The sequence below is a fragment of the Stigmatopora nigra genome, chromosome 8 (assembly GCF_051989575.1).
Source record: "Stigmatopora nigra isolate UIUO_SnigA chromosome 8, RoL_Snig_1.1, whole genome shotgun sequence".
Taxonomy (NCBI): domain Eukaryota; kingdom Metazoa; phylum Chordata; class Actinopteri; order Syngnathiformes; family Syngnathidae; genus Stigmatopora; species Stigmatopora nigra.
In genome coordinates this window covers 7,907,339-7,927,041 of record NC_135515.1, presented here as the reverse complement: position 1 = coordinate 7,927,041, position 19,703 = coordinate 7,907,339, and the positions used below count along the sequence as shown (strand labels likewise).

At 42.2% G+C, this 19,703-nt stretch overlaps 1 protein-coding gene across 3 annotated transcripts in view; it reads left to right on the top strand.

Annotated features, from left to right (window-relative positions):
- LOC144200119 (protein CASP-like) overlaps positions 1-19,703 on the top strand; it is a 66,483-nt gene that overhangs the window by 29,731 nt on the left and 17,049 nt on the right. For all 3 annotated transcript variants that reach the window (XM_077722048.1, XM_077722047.1, XM_077722046.1), the window contains exons 4-14: positions 1,487-1,565; positions 4,718-4,855; positions 7,097-7,220; positions 9,430-9,506; positions 9,582-9,648; positions 15,604-15,652; positions 17,272-17,379; positions 18,258-18,449; positions 18,541-18,599; positions 18,781-18,823; positions 18,963-19,059. In XM_077722048.1, coding sequence (XP_077578174.1) covers positions 1,487-1,565; positions 4,718-4,855; positions 7,097-7,220; positions 9,430-9,506; positions 9,582-9,648; positions 15,604-15,652; positions 17,272-17,379; positions 18,258-18,449; positions 18,541-18,599; positions 18,781-18,823; positions 18,963-19,059 — 1,033 coding nt within the window. The remainder of the gene's footprint in view (positions 1-1,486; positions 1,566-4,717; positions 4,856-7,096; positions 7,221-9,429; positions 9,507-9,581; positions 9,649-15,603; positions 15,653-17,271; positions 17,380-18,257; positions 18,450-18,540; positions 18,600-18,780; positions 18,824-18,962; positions 19,060-19,703) is intronic.

Here is a 19,703-nt window from a genome sequence, read left to right as displayed (position 1 = left end):
TTTGGTGTGTGAGCGGCATTAGCCCAATGCATCCTTAATCTCCTATTAGTGACCTCACCATTGAGGATCCCAATCACTCCATCGTGTCACACGATGAGGGTCAAAGAGACGAGGTGGCACGATGTGAGAATGAGATATCATAACAGCAGGACTCTGTGTTTGAAAGCCGTCAAACCTGTCTGTCCATTTGAGAGAAACATGAGACGCATGTGACAAAGATTGATGGTTAGTCAAAGAAAAAAAGAAAAAAAACAGCAAACGTGGAAGTAACAAGAGGGAAAATTGGAAAGAGCCAAATAATGGAGGGGGGAAAGAAGGGAGGGCTGCTGGCACCAGACAGCCAAAGGCCAGATGTTTTGCGGCTAAAAAACTAGAGATGAATCAAAGCCATGTGAAGAGATTTATTAGGTTCCCATAGGAGTGCAGGAAGAATTACATGTACCCCACTTTGTTTACAGTAGGGAGAACCTCCAAACCGCCCATCAGCAGCACTACTGGTTTGGCTGGGAACATGAAGACTTAATATTTGGATTTATATTGGCTTTTGTCTCATTTTTTTTCTTTTCTCCCCCCCTTCCTTACTAATACACTGCTGAGGAGAAACACATGCCTGTTTAGTCTGGGTGCGTGAGGCACAGTAGTCAGCTGTAGCGCTGCCCAGTACAGTAGCAACATCTGAATGTCTTTATTTGGCATCTGTTTCCTTCCATTCTACTTGAATTCAGATGTGTTGTGGTGGGCCTGCTCTGTCGGTTTCTCTTATTGGAGCGTGACGACAGTAGGTCTATCGCTCTTTCACTCGTTGACAAATGTATTAAACGTATCCTGTACCAAATCGGAATTAATCCCTTATGGATCCATTCTAATGCCGTCCATTTCCATTAATATCGGGAATGGAATACATGCCGTGTCCTCTCGTGTTAATGGTTACGTCGGTAATGGATCTGTGCTGTATTGCCGCTAAGAGCCGACTGAATAATCTGCCCCTGCTGTGGCTGGAAAGACGGAGCCAGCTGTTTAATGATGTCAGTTCGCTGGAGGGGATACGACCACACTTGCGCTCGCTCGCTCGCTGGCTCGGGACAGAAAGAAAGTCGGATCCACCGACCGATACGCGGCAAACAGAACGTCAAGAACCCAAGGAACGTATGCGAAGGAAACCCTAACAACTTTGGTTACGTGCAACAACATGGCTCAGCGTTACGGTCCATCATTTTCTGCTCTAAACAGCAGATTAAAAGCTAGGCCTACTAATCAATCAATTCTTGGGTCTTCCAACGGACTAACCTAGTTTTTTTCAGAGTACTGACAATGTTGGCTAGCACCAATACTGGTATCTCTGGAAAAATCAGTCACTACTAGTTTTACTGATCACGATAAAAAAACAGACTGTAAACAGGTTTTACTGTGAAAGTTTGGGTTTCATCACATACATCTGAATCATGGGGAAACCTGTTAACCGCTCACCTCTTCTTTTCTCTTGCAGATTGATGCCCTGAGCAAGAGGAGTAAAGAAGCAGAGGCCGCCTTCCTCAACGTGTACAAGAAAATAATCGATGTCCCCGGTGAGTAGATACCTCTTGCCCAATCACGTGTTGACCTAGAGTGACTAGACGCATCAAAATGTCCTAAGGTGGACCTTTTCATGCATGCAAGCACCAACAAATGAAGACGGGGAAATAGCATGACACCATCTTTTTGGTATTCCTCTGCGGGCCCCTAAGACTTGGTCCTCACTGAGTTGCTTTTAAGAAAGACAAAAAAATGGTCTTGTCTTTATTGGCTGCCGCAGTTGGCGAGTCGAGGTCGAAGAGGGACACGGAGCACCGTAACGCCGCCGGTGTAACATCTTAGGCTACAAGGGGGAGGGCTCTAAAGGGGACATCTAAGAGGCGTTGAGTTCATCCATAGCGTAAGGAGGTCATCATATTCCCACACGGTTAGACCTACAGTAATATCTTTGGATTTGTACTGCTCCCAATAAGTCAGCGGCGGCACTGACGGGGGGGCTATTCTTAACTCGTAGCGAGACAATGATGTAATGCCTGATGCACACACGGCAGCAGTCTGACTAATGCAGCAGTCTTGAAAGTGGAAACAGTGCGTTTTGTTCTGTCTTCTATCAGCTGAAGGCCTGGTTAGTCAGCCACATTGAGCTCTGCTGTAGATTAAAGGTGTCTGGCGAGAGCATTTAGCATCAGTGGCCCACAAGTCAAACTGCTTTGTACAGTAGATTGAAGGAAGGAATGGGGGTGCTGGGGATTGTGAAGGACAAAGGTTTGATAAGACTGAGAAAGTAAAAATTCCAAGGGCGTAAACTTCCAGGCAGATAGGAGTCTCCATGCCGGGTACGTCTGTTTTCTTTCTCCTTCTTTGGATGTACATGTGTTTTGCGGGAGCTGGGCCTGGCGTGGTGTGTCACCTTGACGGCACGGAATGGGCATGAAATTCTCCAATCGTTCTCTGTTGATCTCTCATTAGCATAGTTAAGATATCTAAGTGTGTCAGACATGAGGCGCGTGCGCACGGGCGTGCACGCCGCAGCTCTTACCCCCAGCTGTAAGCTGTCAGTTCCTCTTATCTGCAGTATAGACACACGCACGCATGCACGCACTCACACAAACTGCTCTTTTTGCTGGCATGCTGATGAGCGTCGCCCGCGTCTCTTGGCTGCCTGTCACCAGTCTGCCACCCATGAGCACCAATCACATGTGATTGGCTTGACTGACAGGCTTCTCTACATCACACTGACAGTTAACCCTGCTGTGCATTCAGACGTGGGGAAGAGGCCTACCTCACTTCATTTTCTTTTTTTCCCCTTTTTTTAACATCTTGATTGACTATTTACCTATCACACGAAGAAATCCTTTACTCTGACCAGGTCAACATCGTCTTTCATTGGAAGCAAGTCGTGACTATATTTTTACAACTTGATTACAACATGAGCACTTCAACTGTTAAAGTTGAAGCATCCTAATCTTTCCCAAAATATCATCACTGCAAATTTGACTCAAATAGGTTAATCCCTGCAAAAGTTCTCACCATTTTTGTTTTGGAACTCTGATGAAGAATTGAAACTAGTTTAAATCACCTATTTCGTTTTATATTATGAACATGTCTTGCAGCGTCCTCTCTTGAAGGCATTGGAGGACAATCAGGAAGAAAAATTAAAAAATATGGAACTAAATACATAGCCTCTGGGTATTCCTCCTACTGGCGGAGATTTAAATGTAAATGGAATTTAATATGTACCACAATAATAGGTCTACAGTTGCTAAAGCATTAATGTTACGCTATTTTAATGTAGCTTCCTACAGGCAGTTTGAATGTATCGTGGTCAAAAATAGACAGAGCTGCCAGTGCACTGTCAATTTTTTTCGGGAACAAAACAAACATGTTTATATTTATTCATGAGCTGCGAATGGAGAAAAAAAACAGCTAACACACTGAGTATATCAACACTCACACTTGTGACAGTCATCCAATTCTACAGATTGTTTCACTGGCACTCACTTTAATGACCAGCCATTGCCCATCATGCAGTTTTAACAAAAATTGGTAAAAAAAACACACACATATACCTATTATCATTGTGTAAAACTGTCTAACTTGTTTTTATGCTTGTCGTCAAGGGTAAAAAAATGTAACTTAAATTTGTGTTGAAGAGTAATAGTTGTTTCACCATGTCTGAGTTTGACCCAGATTGACATATTCATTAAATTTAAGTTGATTTATTTAGAAAATTGTAATTACATTTTCCATTTATTATACTTATTATCATTCCTCAAGGGGAAATTCAATTTAGACTGCTGTACATCTTTAGTTGCATGCTGCACCGAGAAGAAAAGGCAAGGCCAGATGTCCATTATAAGGGTAGACTAATTATTAAAGTAGCATTAAATCACTTGACAATATTTCCCAAGGAAAAACCCTCAATTATATTCCATACATGGTCAGTCTCTTTAGGCTTAGAGAAGGAATAAACAAGCAAATAGTCGCACCAACACTGACTATATAGTCACTTACACACTTCCTGTTTCCTATTTGCTTCCATTTATCATTCAGACAGATGTCATCAGTCGTGGTAGTAGCAGACAGACTTTATGCTGTCTGCTTTGTCAAAAACAGATCCAGTTTGAAGAAACTCAACCCGGATAGCAATGTGACCACCATAATGTTTCTCAGAGACACATTTTTCTTTTGCCAGGTTCCAATTTTGTTATGCCGTTCCAATGACAATTTGCAAAATATGCCTGAAAGTGCTCATACGAAAATTGCAAAGCCTGCGGTGGTTTCACTTCTCTAAAAATGATATCTGAAGCAAAATAGGCAAAGTTAGCAAATAGGGATTTTGGGTGGGTTATCACATTCAGTGATTCCGCCTCCAAATGTAATATCAAATGCACTTATTTCCTATTTTACATGACGTAGTTCAGGATTAGCTTGTTTCTCTACTTCACTCATATAATGCCAGTATTGTAGTTGTCACATTATTTTGCCCTTGACTTCATTAGTGGTTCTCCAGTGGGGGAACAGAGGTCACGGTCGGCGGCAAAATAATGTTCCCGGAGCCTTTAGAGATTCATCGCCTTGCTCAAGGACACCTCAGCGGGGGCAAACGTTTGCTCTCACGGGGTCTGCTGAATGCGGTTATTGCCTTCTTGTAATCTGCTTGGCGCCCAGCGTTAAAATGTTGCACGTGCTCTCCCGTGCTCAGATCCCGTACCTGCGTTGGAGCTGGCTCAGCAGCTGCAGTTGAAGCTCCAGAGGATGCACGACATTGAGACGGAGAACTCCAAACTTCGAGAGACACTGGAGGACTACAATAAAGAGTTTGCAGAAGTTAAAAACCAAGGTCAGGGAAAAACATGATCATGGTGATAATATTCTCTCCATCTGACTGACATTCATGTTCATCACTCACATTTTCCTTAATATTCAAATCATTTTCACATTTGCATATATTACATAAAACCGTATTTACCACGAGAGCTATTCCTACTATTTGCCGCCAACCCAGTTAGTTATTCATAATTCATTCATTCAGTGACAACGCTAAGCACGGAATCCATTTTAACTAGGTTGACCTATATTTATTTTCAGTGCCGTCGACGTCAACCCGGCTGCAGTCCATTTAGCCTGCGGTGCCAAAAGATAAAGAGCTTGCAGTCAAAGTGAACTGACGCTTAAGGCTGTCAATTGATTTCTAATTGTAATCGGCAGTTTTATTTCATTGTTTTCCCTTGTAAAGTGCCATGAAGCAAAAACGAGCCATCCCTATCCATGCAAAAGTGGATTGAAGAATATTAACATGACCAACGTTCCACAAATTGACTCATTTGTGAAGTAGAGCGTTCATGAATTTTGATTTCTTCTTTATTAATGCCCTGTCCCATCTATACTTCTTAAAAAAATCCCCCAAATGCCTAACCTTGTTGATGAAAGATGAGCTGACGTACTTTGCTAGCATGAAAGAGTCAGAGAGGAAGCGGGAGGAGAACAATATTTTCTTTCACAACACATGCAACCATGAAAAGCAAACGTATCACTGGGGAGCCTGTTCATCAGATTTTAAAATAAATAATCTATCCTTACTTTCACGAAAAATTTTAGAGCCGTGTGCCACTTTGAATTACGACTTTATAAATCTTAAGTGTGATTTTGGAAATGGTTGCAATTACAATTAAAAATGGATAAGCTGGCAAGTGTACGCAATGAAAATGTGAATAGAATCAAGTGTCCCATTTGCATTAGCGTTCCAGGCCCCGACTCCCCCTCCGACATTAACGTCTGCGGGTGGACGATATTTTTTACAGTGCACGGAAAAGTTCTGAGCCGACATTTTCAATCCACATTTGGAAATATTGGAATGGCTCGTGCATTATGGATGCCACAAAATGTACCAGGTTTTACTCTTCCAATTAGGTTTGCGGGGGGAAAAGAACATGTGGCATATTTTCATGAATAAAAAACGACAGGCTACCTTAGGGTAAAAGAAAGATGGAAAAAGTGACAAAGGCGTAGATGAGCGAAAGAAGGAGCTGTAAAAGTGGTTTGATTTCAAGTCCGAGGAAAGGAGGGGTCTTGGATGGGGGGGGGGGGGGGGGGGTGAGGGGGGGTGTTTTGGAATCTCCCTTCTCTCAGCGAGGGTTAATTGGAGCGGCTCGATAGCGGCAGGGTTCCATTCTACTATTGATTTTCCTGCTCCCTCGTCCTTTATCCCTCCTTCCCACTTGAATGGACGGGGGATATTTAAAGCCCAAAATGTGGCGTGGAACTCCCACTCCTGTTCAACACACACACACACACATGCGCTGGTTTGCACTGGCGCACCCACACAAACAGTGCAAGGGCCATTGATCCATGCAACCTAAATGTTTAAAGTTCAGTTAAGCAGTTAAGGGGTAAGAGGGCTCCAAGGGGACTCTCCTCTATTGATTATGTGTCAGGGTAGTGAAACTGGAGTTTAAATCACACGCGCGCACACACGTGTGCTAAGAGCCCTCAGTCAAAGGCTGCGATGCTCTTTATCACTGTCTCGGGCATTTATATCTTTCTTCCAGAAATCCACACACATACACAAGAGGGCTATTTATTACTCCAGTTATGTGTTAGATTTATTTCCGGGCCGCCCCGTGCGGAGCTCCGCCGTCAGCGGGTTATGGGCTTTCGCCACTAATGCGGTCCTAATGAATACGCCGTATCTGCTCTCGGAGAAGGCGGGTATATCTTACGTCCGCTTTTGGCCGGGCGGGAGCGGGTACAGTATTTTCTCGTGGATTCGTCGCCCTAAAAAATGATGACGGAATCAAGGGGACGGCTTATATGCGCATAAATTAGACTTGACATGCACCCAGACTAGAAGGTGACCGGGACAATGTGGCCGATGGGGTCATTTATTTCAAAATAGAGGAAAGATAGACAGATAAAACATGATATTACGCTTCTGTTTGTATTTGTGTATGTGTGTACTGGTGTTTTGTGAGGTTGCCCAACAACAGTTTAAAAAAAGTTCAAAGAGAAGAAAGCTTTAGTTTGATATATTTGGGAGTAATGATTGACACTGAGCTGTGTTTTTTTTTTGTTCTTCTCGCAGAGGTGACCATCAAAACCTTGAAGGAAAAGATACGTGGATATGAGCAAACGCTGAAGAACCAAGCCGAGAACCTGGCGCAAGAAACGCAACTCCAGTTACACAACGACTATGCAGAAAAAGAGAGGTGTGTCTACCTGCCTGTTTTCATTACAACCTTTTAGATGATTGCGTTTATATATATTATATATATATATATGCATATATATACATACATATATGTATACATATATATTTATAGTTATGTATATACATTTATACATATGTATGTACAGTTATACATATGTATATACATTTATACACATGTATATACATTTATACACATGTATATACATATATACACATGTATATACATTTATACACATATATAAAGTTATACATATGTATATACATTTATATACATCTATATAGTTATACATATGTATGTACCTTTATACATATATATGTATACATGTAGATATATATGTATGATGTATATGGATTAACTCTTTTTTTAAGGAATGATGGATTGAAACTAAAAATAATTTCACTCTTTACCAAAAACTATTTCAACTATTTTTAATGTTTCACGTGGGCCTTTTAACTCACTCGATTTAATAAGGTTAAGATTACTGATCGTAATGAATTGTTATGGGACACTTCGCTTTTTTTCCATTTTTTTTAATAACCCCATTTATATATATTGTTTAATTGGAATTTTTGTCAGGGCAGAGCACTTGTGTTCCGCACAAGTAGCAATAAAAAGCACAGTGGCCACAGATTTTTTTTATTGCTGTAAAATGTTATCTTGTGATGCCACATTAAGTCAAAGGCATTTGTTAAATGTGGTTATCCTGGTTAGTGTTGATGCCGTTTTAGAGTTAGAAAGAACATGCTCGAGTTGTTTAAGAGACAGTTTCAAAATGATATCATTAAGATCATCAAAGGGCTAGTTTGCAATATTCTAGGAAATTGCTCATTTAAAAAAAAACCTAGTTAAGACCAATAGAATCTGTTTAAACTGAGTCTTCATCTTGTGCCTCTAATCGAAGGTACAAGAAACCACAATAACAATTTCCAATTTTGCAAAAATAGGCAATGTTTCACGAGATGAACATTTTCAGAATGGATATTTTCTCTTTAAATGTAACATGTTCCTATTTCCAATTTCACAAAGATGTCAATCACCCATTAGATAATGAACTTTAATATTCTTCAACACAATGAAACTCTTGCCATGGACATTGCCTTTATTTGATCAATCGTGTTAGTTATGATGATGACATCAGCTCATTTCCATTTGAAGACATACAGCACAGACGATGAGTTGTCCCCTTTGCATTTCCTGTACGTCAGTGTTTTATAGTCTTCTTCCTGTCTGACTGAAGGCCCACTTCCTGCGTAGGAGAGGCCAGTAAATGGATGGCACCTCTGATACGTGCCTTCTTCAAGGAGGGAGATGAAAGGATGAAATTGAGGGCAGGAAAAAAAAAATGGAGATGACGGGAGAGACGGCTCGGCGGGGAGGGGTTCGGTGGAGGGCGGGGGGGGATCAAAGAGTCCCATAAAGACACTCTTTGTGCTAGATTATTGATGTTTTCACACGCGGCGGCAATTTCTCAGCACAGACTAACTTTTTATATGCTAAGAATGAATGTATTTTATCCTTGTGGTTTTGGTAGGCCCCGCGCCCGCCTCCCCACCCGCTTCCTCCCAAGCCGCTCTCCGCCCCCCCCCCATCCCGGTGCCGAGTGCCCCAGTGGCTAGACATTCCTGCCTAATAGGGCTGCTTAATGAGGAGGGGTTACATTGGAGGGATTTTTTAGGAAGGGAAGAAACACTTGAGAAATGGTGGGAAAATGGAGCAAAAGCTGCTGTTGCAACCAAATGTGAACCCTATGATTAATTGACCCTAGTATCTGTGACTGGGCTTTCTCACTCTCAGCCAATGGTGTCAAAGATATGGCACGAGGGCCAAAAGTCTCATCCGGACCGCGCGGGGTTTCTGCCTGACTTTTTAGCTCATTTGTTTTGGGGTTTTTTTTCTGACTTGGGCACTGCAAAACTTCAATGGCAGCCAGTGAGAAGCGACTAAAACACGGGAACACCTGGAAATTCCCCTAAAATCAGTAGGAAATGATTCAAATTTTACAGAAAGTGACCTGTAAGTAATTTAGAAGTGATCCAAATTGGACTCCCTGTCTGCCATTGATGACAATCAAGGCCCAATTTGCTCATCTTTAATTGCTATTAAGTTACCTTTTCATGACCAAAAATAAACCAGATGAACGTAACCCGCGAACCAAACTGAACATGTGCCACCCCTGCTCTAAAACGTCTTTTGTCCACTACACTAGGAAACTCCAGGAGAGCCAAGACTCCATGTCATCACGGTTGGAAGAGGCCGAGCACAAGGCCCGGTCCCTCCAGACAGGTAATCCACCTTGAAGGAACCTTGAAATATGACATGGAAGCACATTTAATACTTTGTCTTGTTTTTTCTTAATAGCACTTGAAACAACTCAGGCCGAGCTCTTTGATTTGAAGACGAAATACGACGAGGAATCCTCAGCAAAGTATGTGTCTCTCTCTCTCTCTCCCCATCCCCCCTCTAAAGTCTGTTACTGACATAATCACCGCGTTCTGTGCACCTCTTTGCCTGGAAACTCCCTCTGCTCTGAGAACAGCTGGATTGCCTCCCACAAGGCTCATCCGGCCTCCAAATCCCAGCATTACCCCGTAAATACCGACAGGGACTGCGATGCGTCGCGTAGCCGCCGCCGCCACCGGCGCCGCGAGCATAGCATTTCCTCGTCGTGTATTTATGTCAAAAGTGCTCCCCGGCAATCCCAAATGTAGTGAAACACGATCCGTAGGGGAGGGGCTGGGACAGCACAGATGTGAACACAAATATCCAAATCAATTAGAATTTGGCACGGTGGTCAAAAACTGGATTTATTGAAAGAGTGTGATTTTAATTTCATCATCTCATGTCCTCAATCCTGCCCTTTTTTAAATGCTTTTGAAATTGATGTACTGGCATAAAAGAGGGGGCAAATGATTTGGGATGGTAATCACATTACACTGCAATACATAAAATGTGCATTCCTTTCCTCTTCTTCTGTTTCAAACACCACAAAAAGTGACATTGGAACTTGAGGAACCTTTTTATAAGACCCACATTGACCTCATTGGCTTTCAATAATGTCACTAGACAGCCAATCCATTTTGACTGGGAGAACTAGCAGATCATTCTCTCATGGGTACATTTTTGATCACTTTGTATTCACTTGGTGGTATTTTTGAATAACTTCATAAAAATCCTAAAGACTGGAGAGAAATCTTCATATATCCAAGGTTGGTTTGGTGAAAGAACAGAAAAACCCTAGCTTGTGATTCATAGAGATTGTGACAGATGAGGGAGCTGCCAGATCAGGTAGTTCCGATACTTGAAAAGCGACAATCCATCAGTATCGATCTTTCTGGCGCTGGTGAAGATGAAAAGAGAAGCTTTTGCTTGTCAGCACTCCACAGCGTGAAGTGCCACTTTGACATTCACTCTCCTGTTGTCCCTTTAGTGAGGAAGTGGAATTGACCACGTTAGTACATCTGACAGTGTAAAGCTTGTCAGAAAAAAACTATAAGAAAAATGAACTACCCAATTTTATTCTTTCCAACACATTCAACAAATCTAATTGCTACATGTGCAGGGTCGCTGTTTGGATACAAATTATGATGGGATGCACTGTTTTTGTGGACACTCGGATGTCGCACTCTGCTTAAAACGATAGTATTGTTTTGTGTATCTGTCTGGTTTTTCAACAATGGGCTCTTTCAACAATTGAAAGTCTTTAAATATCTCTTGCAACATGTTCGTCTCAGACCGGTTAAGTCTTGCCCCCGCCTTCTTCTCCTCTCGTTCTGCTTCTACAGTTTTCCACGAATAACAGAAACAGACGTCACAAACGTGCGTAGTGAGGTCGCACTGGTCTGAAATTTTGACGAGAGACTGATTTTTGGATTATCACTTAACATAATCCAGCCATCTCATTCAAAATAGAACTGTAGGTGGTCTTGATTTGATCTGGTTAAATAATTCCAAATGGGTTTGCGTATGTGAAGCAGTTTGATTCCGATCAGGTTTTTTATGTCCATGTAAACACAGCCATTGCTTATGAACGCCTTCATTGCGATGATCAACTTGGCTTTTCAGCATTTTCTTTCCCTTCTCCACCTTGTCCCAAATTCACCTCATCTGTCCATTAAGAGAGTTGTTAAATTGACCGGCTGTTACAAACACATCGATCCAACTATTCCCTCCTCCCTCCCCACACAATTTTTTTCTCCCCCTCTCTACTTCTCCCTCCATCAAACCACTATCTTTTTGATCTGTTTATGAGAGGAAAGTCCACAGGAAGATTGCACAGTGCAATGGCGCCAATCAATACCTTCTATAGACAATCTGCCGTCACCCCCTTTGCATTTTCCTTCGCCTATGGCCAAATTGTACTCTTTTCTCTCATTCTTTACACATTCACTCCTTCCTTTTACTTCTTTTATGGGGTAAGGGAACACGTTTTGTGTAGAAGGCCCCATTTGCTTGCATCGGATAATAAACACATGGCGGCACACATCCGTGCGCACGCTCATGTACGCATTCAAACACACACACACATACCCACACACACACACTCGCTCGCTCACTCGTGAGCCCGAGGCAGTCAGGGTCCTTGACTATGTGGCGTGCTGTGATCTGAAATTTTAATGCAACGCTTTAAAGCACACACAAACCCTCTCTAACCCTGCACCCTCCCAGTCCTTGGAGTCCTTCCCCCCGTTTACTGCTTGGCTGAGCAAATCGCCAGTGTTTTGGCCGAACACAACTTTTAACCCTTTGACTGATTCACAGTTTGGCACCGCAAAAAAAAAAAAAAGTGCATGTACGTGCGCCCGTTTTCACACGAGCGCTCGCATCCGTGCGCGCTCACTTGCTCTGAACTTGCCGCAAAGGAGGCCATTGCGTGACAAATCTGCCATCCTCTTGGTGCATTTTGGTAATCTGCCTTTTAAAGCGCACACACACACACACACACATGTACATGAATTTGTTCGATGTTGCGGCGCCCATGTGTGTGTGAAGCAGAAATGTAGCTCTTTGAGGGTCTGCCTGGCTGCGTTTTACCCGTTTAGTCACTATTAAAGATTAATGATGTATTGATCCACGGCCCCGCGGGGTGCCGTGCGTGTTTTCCTGTGCGTGGGTGCACTAGTTTTATCTGTGCGTAAAGGCTTGAGGGTCCATTTGAGGAGGAACAAAATTGTTGGTGATTAGGGAGCACTTTGTACATATTTCCTGTTTGCATATCAAATACACGCACACACACACACACACACACACACACACACACACACACACACACACACACACACACACACAGACACACTATTGAGTGGGCTAAAAGGTACACACACTGTCGCACTCTCTCAACTAGCTTCCTTTTAAGCCTGCTTGAAATCCCCAAGGTAACGTGCTGTGAAAAAGCAATGTGGAGAAGGCAAAGGAAAGAAAAGCGAATGGAGGGATGAAGGCTGGAAGGCAAAAAAAAATAAAAAAGGGAGAGAGAGAAAGCTATGGTCTGGAAGCTACGGCAAGGAAGAAGGGATCACAGGGTGATAGAGGAGGGAAATGAAAATCTAAATCGAGGAATATCCTGCCGGCACTGAGGACAAGGACCGGGGCAAAGAGAAAAGGATAGTAGGAGAGTAGCACACAGACATGGAGTAGGCTGAAAGGAGACACACATGAAAATGGTGGAAGTACAGTAAGAGCTTAAAGGCTCTGGGCTTCTCAGACCTCCAGGACTGATGTCACTGTGCACATCAAAATGCTTCCAAAAGTGCATGTTTGTTGTCACTGTGGCATTTGGACTGTGATCTAAAGCTCCTCCATCTCATCGCTCTGTCTGTACAGGATTTTTCTTTCGTAACTTCTAATACCTTGAATTCTGCTAGACGGCCTCTCTAGGAATGTCCTGATTTCATATTTTTGCACAAGTCTGGGTCACCTGATTTTGAGGTTCTAGTCGTAATTAGATATTAGGAGTGAAAATCACCCAATTTTATGATGATATAATCGAAAAATAGTCTTTGGACATTATCAAGTGATCAACTACAGTGGGCAATAATAATAGAATAACCTACATGTCCCAAGTCCTTGCCTTTAATATGGGACATCAATATTGATAGATGTTGCCGTGAAAGATTTGATTAATCAAAAATCTCACATAATCCCATGGATCATTTTTCCGTCCAATCCGTTTGAGCCGGAGCGCCACCCCCCTCCCGTTTCAAAGGGATTTTGGGCGTCTATCGTCGTTAATGGCAGCCAATGAGTTAACACGACGACCTCTCATTTTGGCTGCCAGCACGCTGAGGGATGGCCACACCCCTTTTTCCGCGCCTGCCCGATCGGCCGAGCATCAGAATAGGGCGAAAATCCTTTCCCTGTGATCTGCTTTGGCCCTCAGCCTCTAGCTTTGCCTTTATAATTCCCAAATAAAGCCAAATCCAAAGGTTATTTAAGAAGACTTTGTGCATCTGTACTTTGATTAAATGATCACATTTGGAGCGGGCGCGCTGGGCGTATTTGGGTTGCATTACGATATCCATAAACGCTCTCCATTACAAGCTTTTCTGGCTTGTCGGCTCTGACCTCACGTGTGCGCGTGATAACGCGCAGGCGGCTCGCTCGCTCTCGCGCGCACACGCTATAGTTTAAGACAGGATAAAAGCTGGTGAGGTAGCGTACTATAATGTTGCCTAAATGCACACTAGATCCTTTTTACTCTCAGGGAAAGAATAAAAGGGGAAAGTAAAAAAGCTCTCATCAGGCGCATTTTTTTTATGCATCGCCTATGGCACATTGTTGACCTAATATCATCTATGTCTGTTTTGTTAAACACATTCAAATCGGTAGTATGAACGCCCATGGGATATAACACTGTTTTCTCATAGTGTGACACACAAAAAGTTGTGTGAGCCTTTGATTTGCTATCAAAGGATTCCAGAACATAAAGGTTGAATGGAATTTCTCATAGATTTAGATTATGGCTCTTTATATAGTCTATGGTTGTCAAAGCAGCTAATGAGCTTTGCATCCTTTAAAATTTTGACTTAATTATTCATTTAATGATATGAGTAACATCTTTTTGCTGTTTTTGTATTTAAACTGGGTTTGCCTGGGGCGTGAATAATTGTGGTCATTTCATTTTCACGATAATATGCCCCCAGTATGTTCCAAGCCCACCCAGCCACCACCTCAATGAAGGTTAAGCGCTATAGTACACATGGATGGTTGGATTTTCATAAATTTGTCTATTAACAAGAAATTTATTCAAACGCGAAAAGTTTCCTAAAATAGACGTTATCACGGCATCGTTTAATGTTGCATTTTGCAACCCTGCACAAATAGTACTGCCATAAGTCATACTAGGTTTTACTGCAGCTTATATATATAGGAAAGTGACTGCACTGGTTCAAACCAGTTGAGAAATGACACCTTTTTGCACGGAACAGGTTTTCATAGCCGCAGGCATTATGGGAAATATTGTTTGGTTGGCGTCATTATCTGTTGATAGCAGTACGTTGGCTAACATGAGTTGGGGTTCTACCTGGTGCAGAACAGAATGTCTACTTTGCACTGATGCCAATACAAGAACTATGTTGGAAATTACACATAAAAGTGCCAGTGCATTTATGATTTTTAGCTCCATGGTGTTTTACTTATGTACTTTACTGTCTTACAATGTTTGGCGATGTATGTTTATTATCAAAAACCTCAAACTCTTGTGGAAATTGTAAACAGGAACTGCATCACACCAAAAATGACACATTTTTATTTGGTCCGGACCAGAAAAAGCAAACTATAGACTTATCTGCTGTGAATAGGCCCTAAATTTGTAACCGATTTATAATCGATAATCAGACCAGATTTTATGGATCGTCATTCTATCTAACCTTGGAACCTCTGGTCAATGATTTATAGGAACTCATCAAATAGTTTTGTCCAAGTAAACAATACAACAGCAGTTGAAGGGCCATCCTGGTGTCTGACCTCTCCCAAGTGAGAGGTGAATGGTGGCCTCCATGCAGACCATTAGTCTGACACAATCACACAGCTTCATAGCAGATTAGTCTGCTGTATTAGGATTTAGAGCTCTATTAATGTAATCCCTCTGTTTTAGTGTGGCTAAGGTTTTAGCAGGGGCTTACATGCGCGCATAGAAACTCACGCTTAACTACATGCGTGCACGTACACATACAAGCTGCTCGGGTTATGAAGTTCACAATCAGTGGATTAAGGTGAAATGTAGACGCTAGTTTAATGGCCGCCGTGCTGTCATTGTGTAAATGGCAGTTGCTCGGCAAAAATCATTGAGAATTGTCCGTCTGCCGTTTTCTGGCTTTGTTTACCGTTTGTTGTATTGCTTATGTGATATCTATCCGCTGTTGTAACTGAATGTCTTTCTCAGGGCCGACGAGATTGAGATGGTGATGACAGACCTTGAGCGAGCCAATCAGGTAAACACAATGACCCTCAAATGATTGAGATAGTAATGCTTTCCTTTATTTCATGATTTCTTATCTTTTGAAGAAGAAACAAAATGATATATCTAGCGTTTATTGAACACAATATAATCTTCACAGGTGTTTGAAACATGAATGAACGCATAAATGCCCTGATTAAAGTACAATCGGAATTTAACTCTCACGGAATGCCTTTGCCGAGGCCGATGGAAAATGATCTTTGGCAACCAATCTTCCCTGTTTAAAATGAATTGGACGCCAGTGGTTATCAATGTTAAATGCTGTTACAAAAAAAAGATTAATAGTATAAACAAAATGATCATTTAAACCTGCCATATCACATTTTTGGGTCATTTAGCCAACATTTGTGTACCAAATGTTCATTTGCATGACCCAAATTGTCATTTGGAAGTATGTCCAGGTCTTAATGGGGTTTAGATTTGGGAAATGACCAAAAACTTGTCATCCACATCCAACGTCTGCTAATAATAAAACACAAAATCTAGTGTATCAATTGATTTTAAGCCTAAACGTCTCAACACAAAACTTCGAGGACATGATTCATAGCCTTCTATATTTACTGCCCTGCTCTCGTTTGTTTTTAATTTATTACAACGCCACTAACCCCATCCGGCTCAAACAGGCCCCTTAGCACGCCCTCTGCCCTTGTGCTGTAAATATTCCCTTGGTATCTGTTAATGTCATTGTTGTTAACTTTCATTATTAGCCCAGGAGTCTGATTTGTGGCTAAAGGGTTAGCATGGGCATGTAATGTTAATATTTGCCTAAAGGTTAGGACTCGCCATGATAATAATGCCACACGCACAGACACACACACACACACACACACACACACACACACACACACACACACACACACACACACACACACACACAAACATGCACGATTCACACTTCTGATTTGAGGTTTACAGACGATGACAGCATGGCCTCCAGCTCAGCCACAGACTTTTTATACGCTTTTCTAAGGAGAAAATGGAAAACAGCCTTTTGCTCTGGCGACGAGGCAGTCCGGCTCCCCGCCTTGTCAATAGCGGCTTCTCAATGTGCTTGCAATTAGAACGCCGTGGAATCGACTGCCTGTAACTCCTAATGATGGCGTGTTTACCCCGCGGTACTGATGATTCCCGACTGGAGCATGGCAGTTTGGCCGTAAAAAACAGGCAGCGGGTGTCATCTCAATTTTCCCAGACCATGTAATATTTCACTTTATTGAACCCAAGGAAAAACACAAACAAAACCAAAAAACATCCCTTTGTGCTTCCGCCAAGAGGAATAGAGCCAGTATTGAAATTGGCTGAATTTGACGAGTGCCAAATGAAGTCTAATTCTCTTGATTTGATCCAGGATGAAAAAAAAAAAGTGTTAGTAAATTGTTACATCAACGACATCGCCCTCAATGAAATGGTACCTTTGGGCCACATCATTATGTTAAGTTAGTGGCTAGTTTTTCCACGATTTCTCTGGGCTGGCGCGGGTTTTTGTTGAAATGTGTCCACATAGGAGAACATAATGCATGAATTCAGATTTCATAAAGTGAAATGAATGGTGTTTGACTGCAAGAACTGCGTCCTTTCTCGTCTTCCTCGCAGCGAGCTGAGGTGGCGCAAAGAGAGGCTGAGTCACTGCGGGAGCAGCTGTCCTTGAGTAACCAATCCCAGCAGGCCGCCAGCCCCACCGACAAGGCCGACCCCGACACGGTAACGCCTTTTTCGCCGCCGCGCTGATTTACCGACTGGCTGACAAAGACGTATTGAAGAGTGTAAGATCAGGCCGGCCTTTTTACTTCAGAAGTGGTGGTCCCATCGTAGTGGCTTCTAATTGATTACCGTTGTCATCGGTCTCCAAGGTCATTGACTAAATGAGCAAGAGGACTATTTGAGGAGTTGCCTGCCTCATTACTGCTTCTGTAAATAGTATCGGAGAACTTCTCAGCTGTAGCACGCAAAGACCTTGGCTTTAGCGCCGCCCGCTTGCTGATAATCCCAAATAGCAAAGTTTTGACACTTGTACAGTAGACTAGGGCCTTCAGTTAGAAAAAAATATATGTATATGTTCCACTACTACTAACTACTACTATTAAAATTAAGAAAAAATATCAACAACAAAAAACAGTCAACATCCGGTTGCATACCTGTCAACCTCTGCCGATAACTGCCCTTATATGAGGTTGCATATTACACTTAGACAATACTAAAAATACAAATAATTAAAAAGAAAAGTGTATAAATATACAGCCTGTTAGACTTTATGATGATCAGTAAGGACAAATTCTATTGGACAAATTCTTCCTGATAAGGCACCTACTTCCCTCAGTTTTTCCTAAACAATTTTTTTCTTCAATTTACATATGCACGTATGTGAGAGTGATACTATTGAAATATTTCGTCCATTATTGACAGCCATTCTTCATATGATGGAACTTCAATTCCTTCAGTCATACAATGTAATATTCAGATAGAAAAACAGTATTTGGTGATTGTATATCTTGATATAGCACAGATAAGGGAGTGAACCTTCTCCCAAAATGATTGGATGTATGTGCATTTTGAATATATATATATGGTTGTTTTTGCAGGAGCACCCCACAGAAGTGGCATCATCGCACTCGAGTTTGGAAGTGGAGCTCAGGGCCAAAGAAAGAGAGAGCGCACAACTGGTGGAGGACGTCCAGAGACTGCAGGCCAGCCTGACCACACTCCGTGAGACCACCAGCACTCAGATCGCACAGCTGGAGCAGCAGCTCAGCAGCAAGACCACCATCCTCAAGGTACACCAATGACAAAATCCCTGATTTTTTTTTTAGGGAACAATTCATTCTTTGGATTTTTGCCACTTTTGACCTTCTTTGTCATCCCTAGGAACTCGAGGAGAAACTTGAGAAGCAAGCAGACTACGAAGAGGTGAAGAAGGAGTTGGGGTGAGGAGCTTTAAAACAATTTATTGCGTCCGCTTGCTGTCGCTGAGGCGGAACAAAAAAATGTCCTCATTTGATGGCGAGGCTTTTATTTTTGAAGCTTGATATCATTGGTCTCCACACCGCTTAATTTCCTCATTGTCATTTGCGGTTCTTCAACATGTTTTGTCTCTTATATCCTCAGTATTCTCAAGTCTGTCGAGTTTGGAACATCAGAGTCCATGCAGGTAAGTGTCCTAATGACTTGACTCCCTTGATCCTTGTTCCATAATTGTGACATGGAATTATTGGATAATTGGACGCATATAGTCATCATGAGCATGGGAATGAGATTTTTTTCTTTTAATATGCGTTTCTCATTATCAGGATTCATCCAAACCTATGGAGGTACTGTTGCTGGAGAGGAACCGTAGACTTCAATCGGAGAGCGCCGCATTGCGTATAGCCAACGCCGAGCTGAGCGGTAAGTGTTGAAAGGTGGCTACTTGACAGCTAAAGTAAGGTTCTGAGTTCATTTATATATTTAAAAAAAAAGTCTTTTTCTCTGAGAATACTTAAGACCGACTTTTGAAAATATGTCCTATAAAAGATTTTCTATGGAGCCCACGCACAAACATCTTCAACGAGTGAAATCAACAGTAGTAGGTCAACCTAAAGGGTGATAAAGTTGCACAACACCAAAAATGAGGACACCGTACTATGCCACCCCCCCCCCCTTTCCCTTGCATCAGGACCACCGCTACAGTGTTTATGGGTTTGAAATGTCATAGCTTTAGGCTTGAATAGCTGAGTAGCTCAGAATTGATTAACATTCACAGTAACGGGAGCCTACTGTCTCGCTCAATCATGTTAAGTCTCAATGGTTATGCGTTTGAATAATATTACTCGCTGAGCCCATCATCAAGATAGATTCTTTTCGTTAAAAGATCAGAGGTGGGCGGGGGGGCACGTTGCAGTTTTTTTCTTTTTTAGTATTTGTTTTGATGAATGTGAAAACTCCGTCTGTTTGACCTTCACTTTGAGCGCGAGGACCCACAACACGCCATTTGTATTCTGTTTGGCAATAAATATTGTTTGCAGATATTTTTCCCCTGGAAATGATTAGTA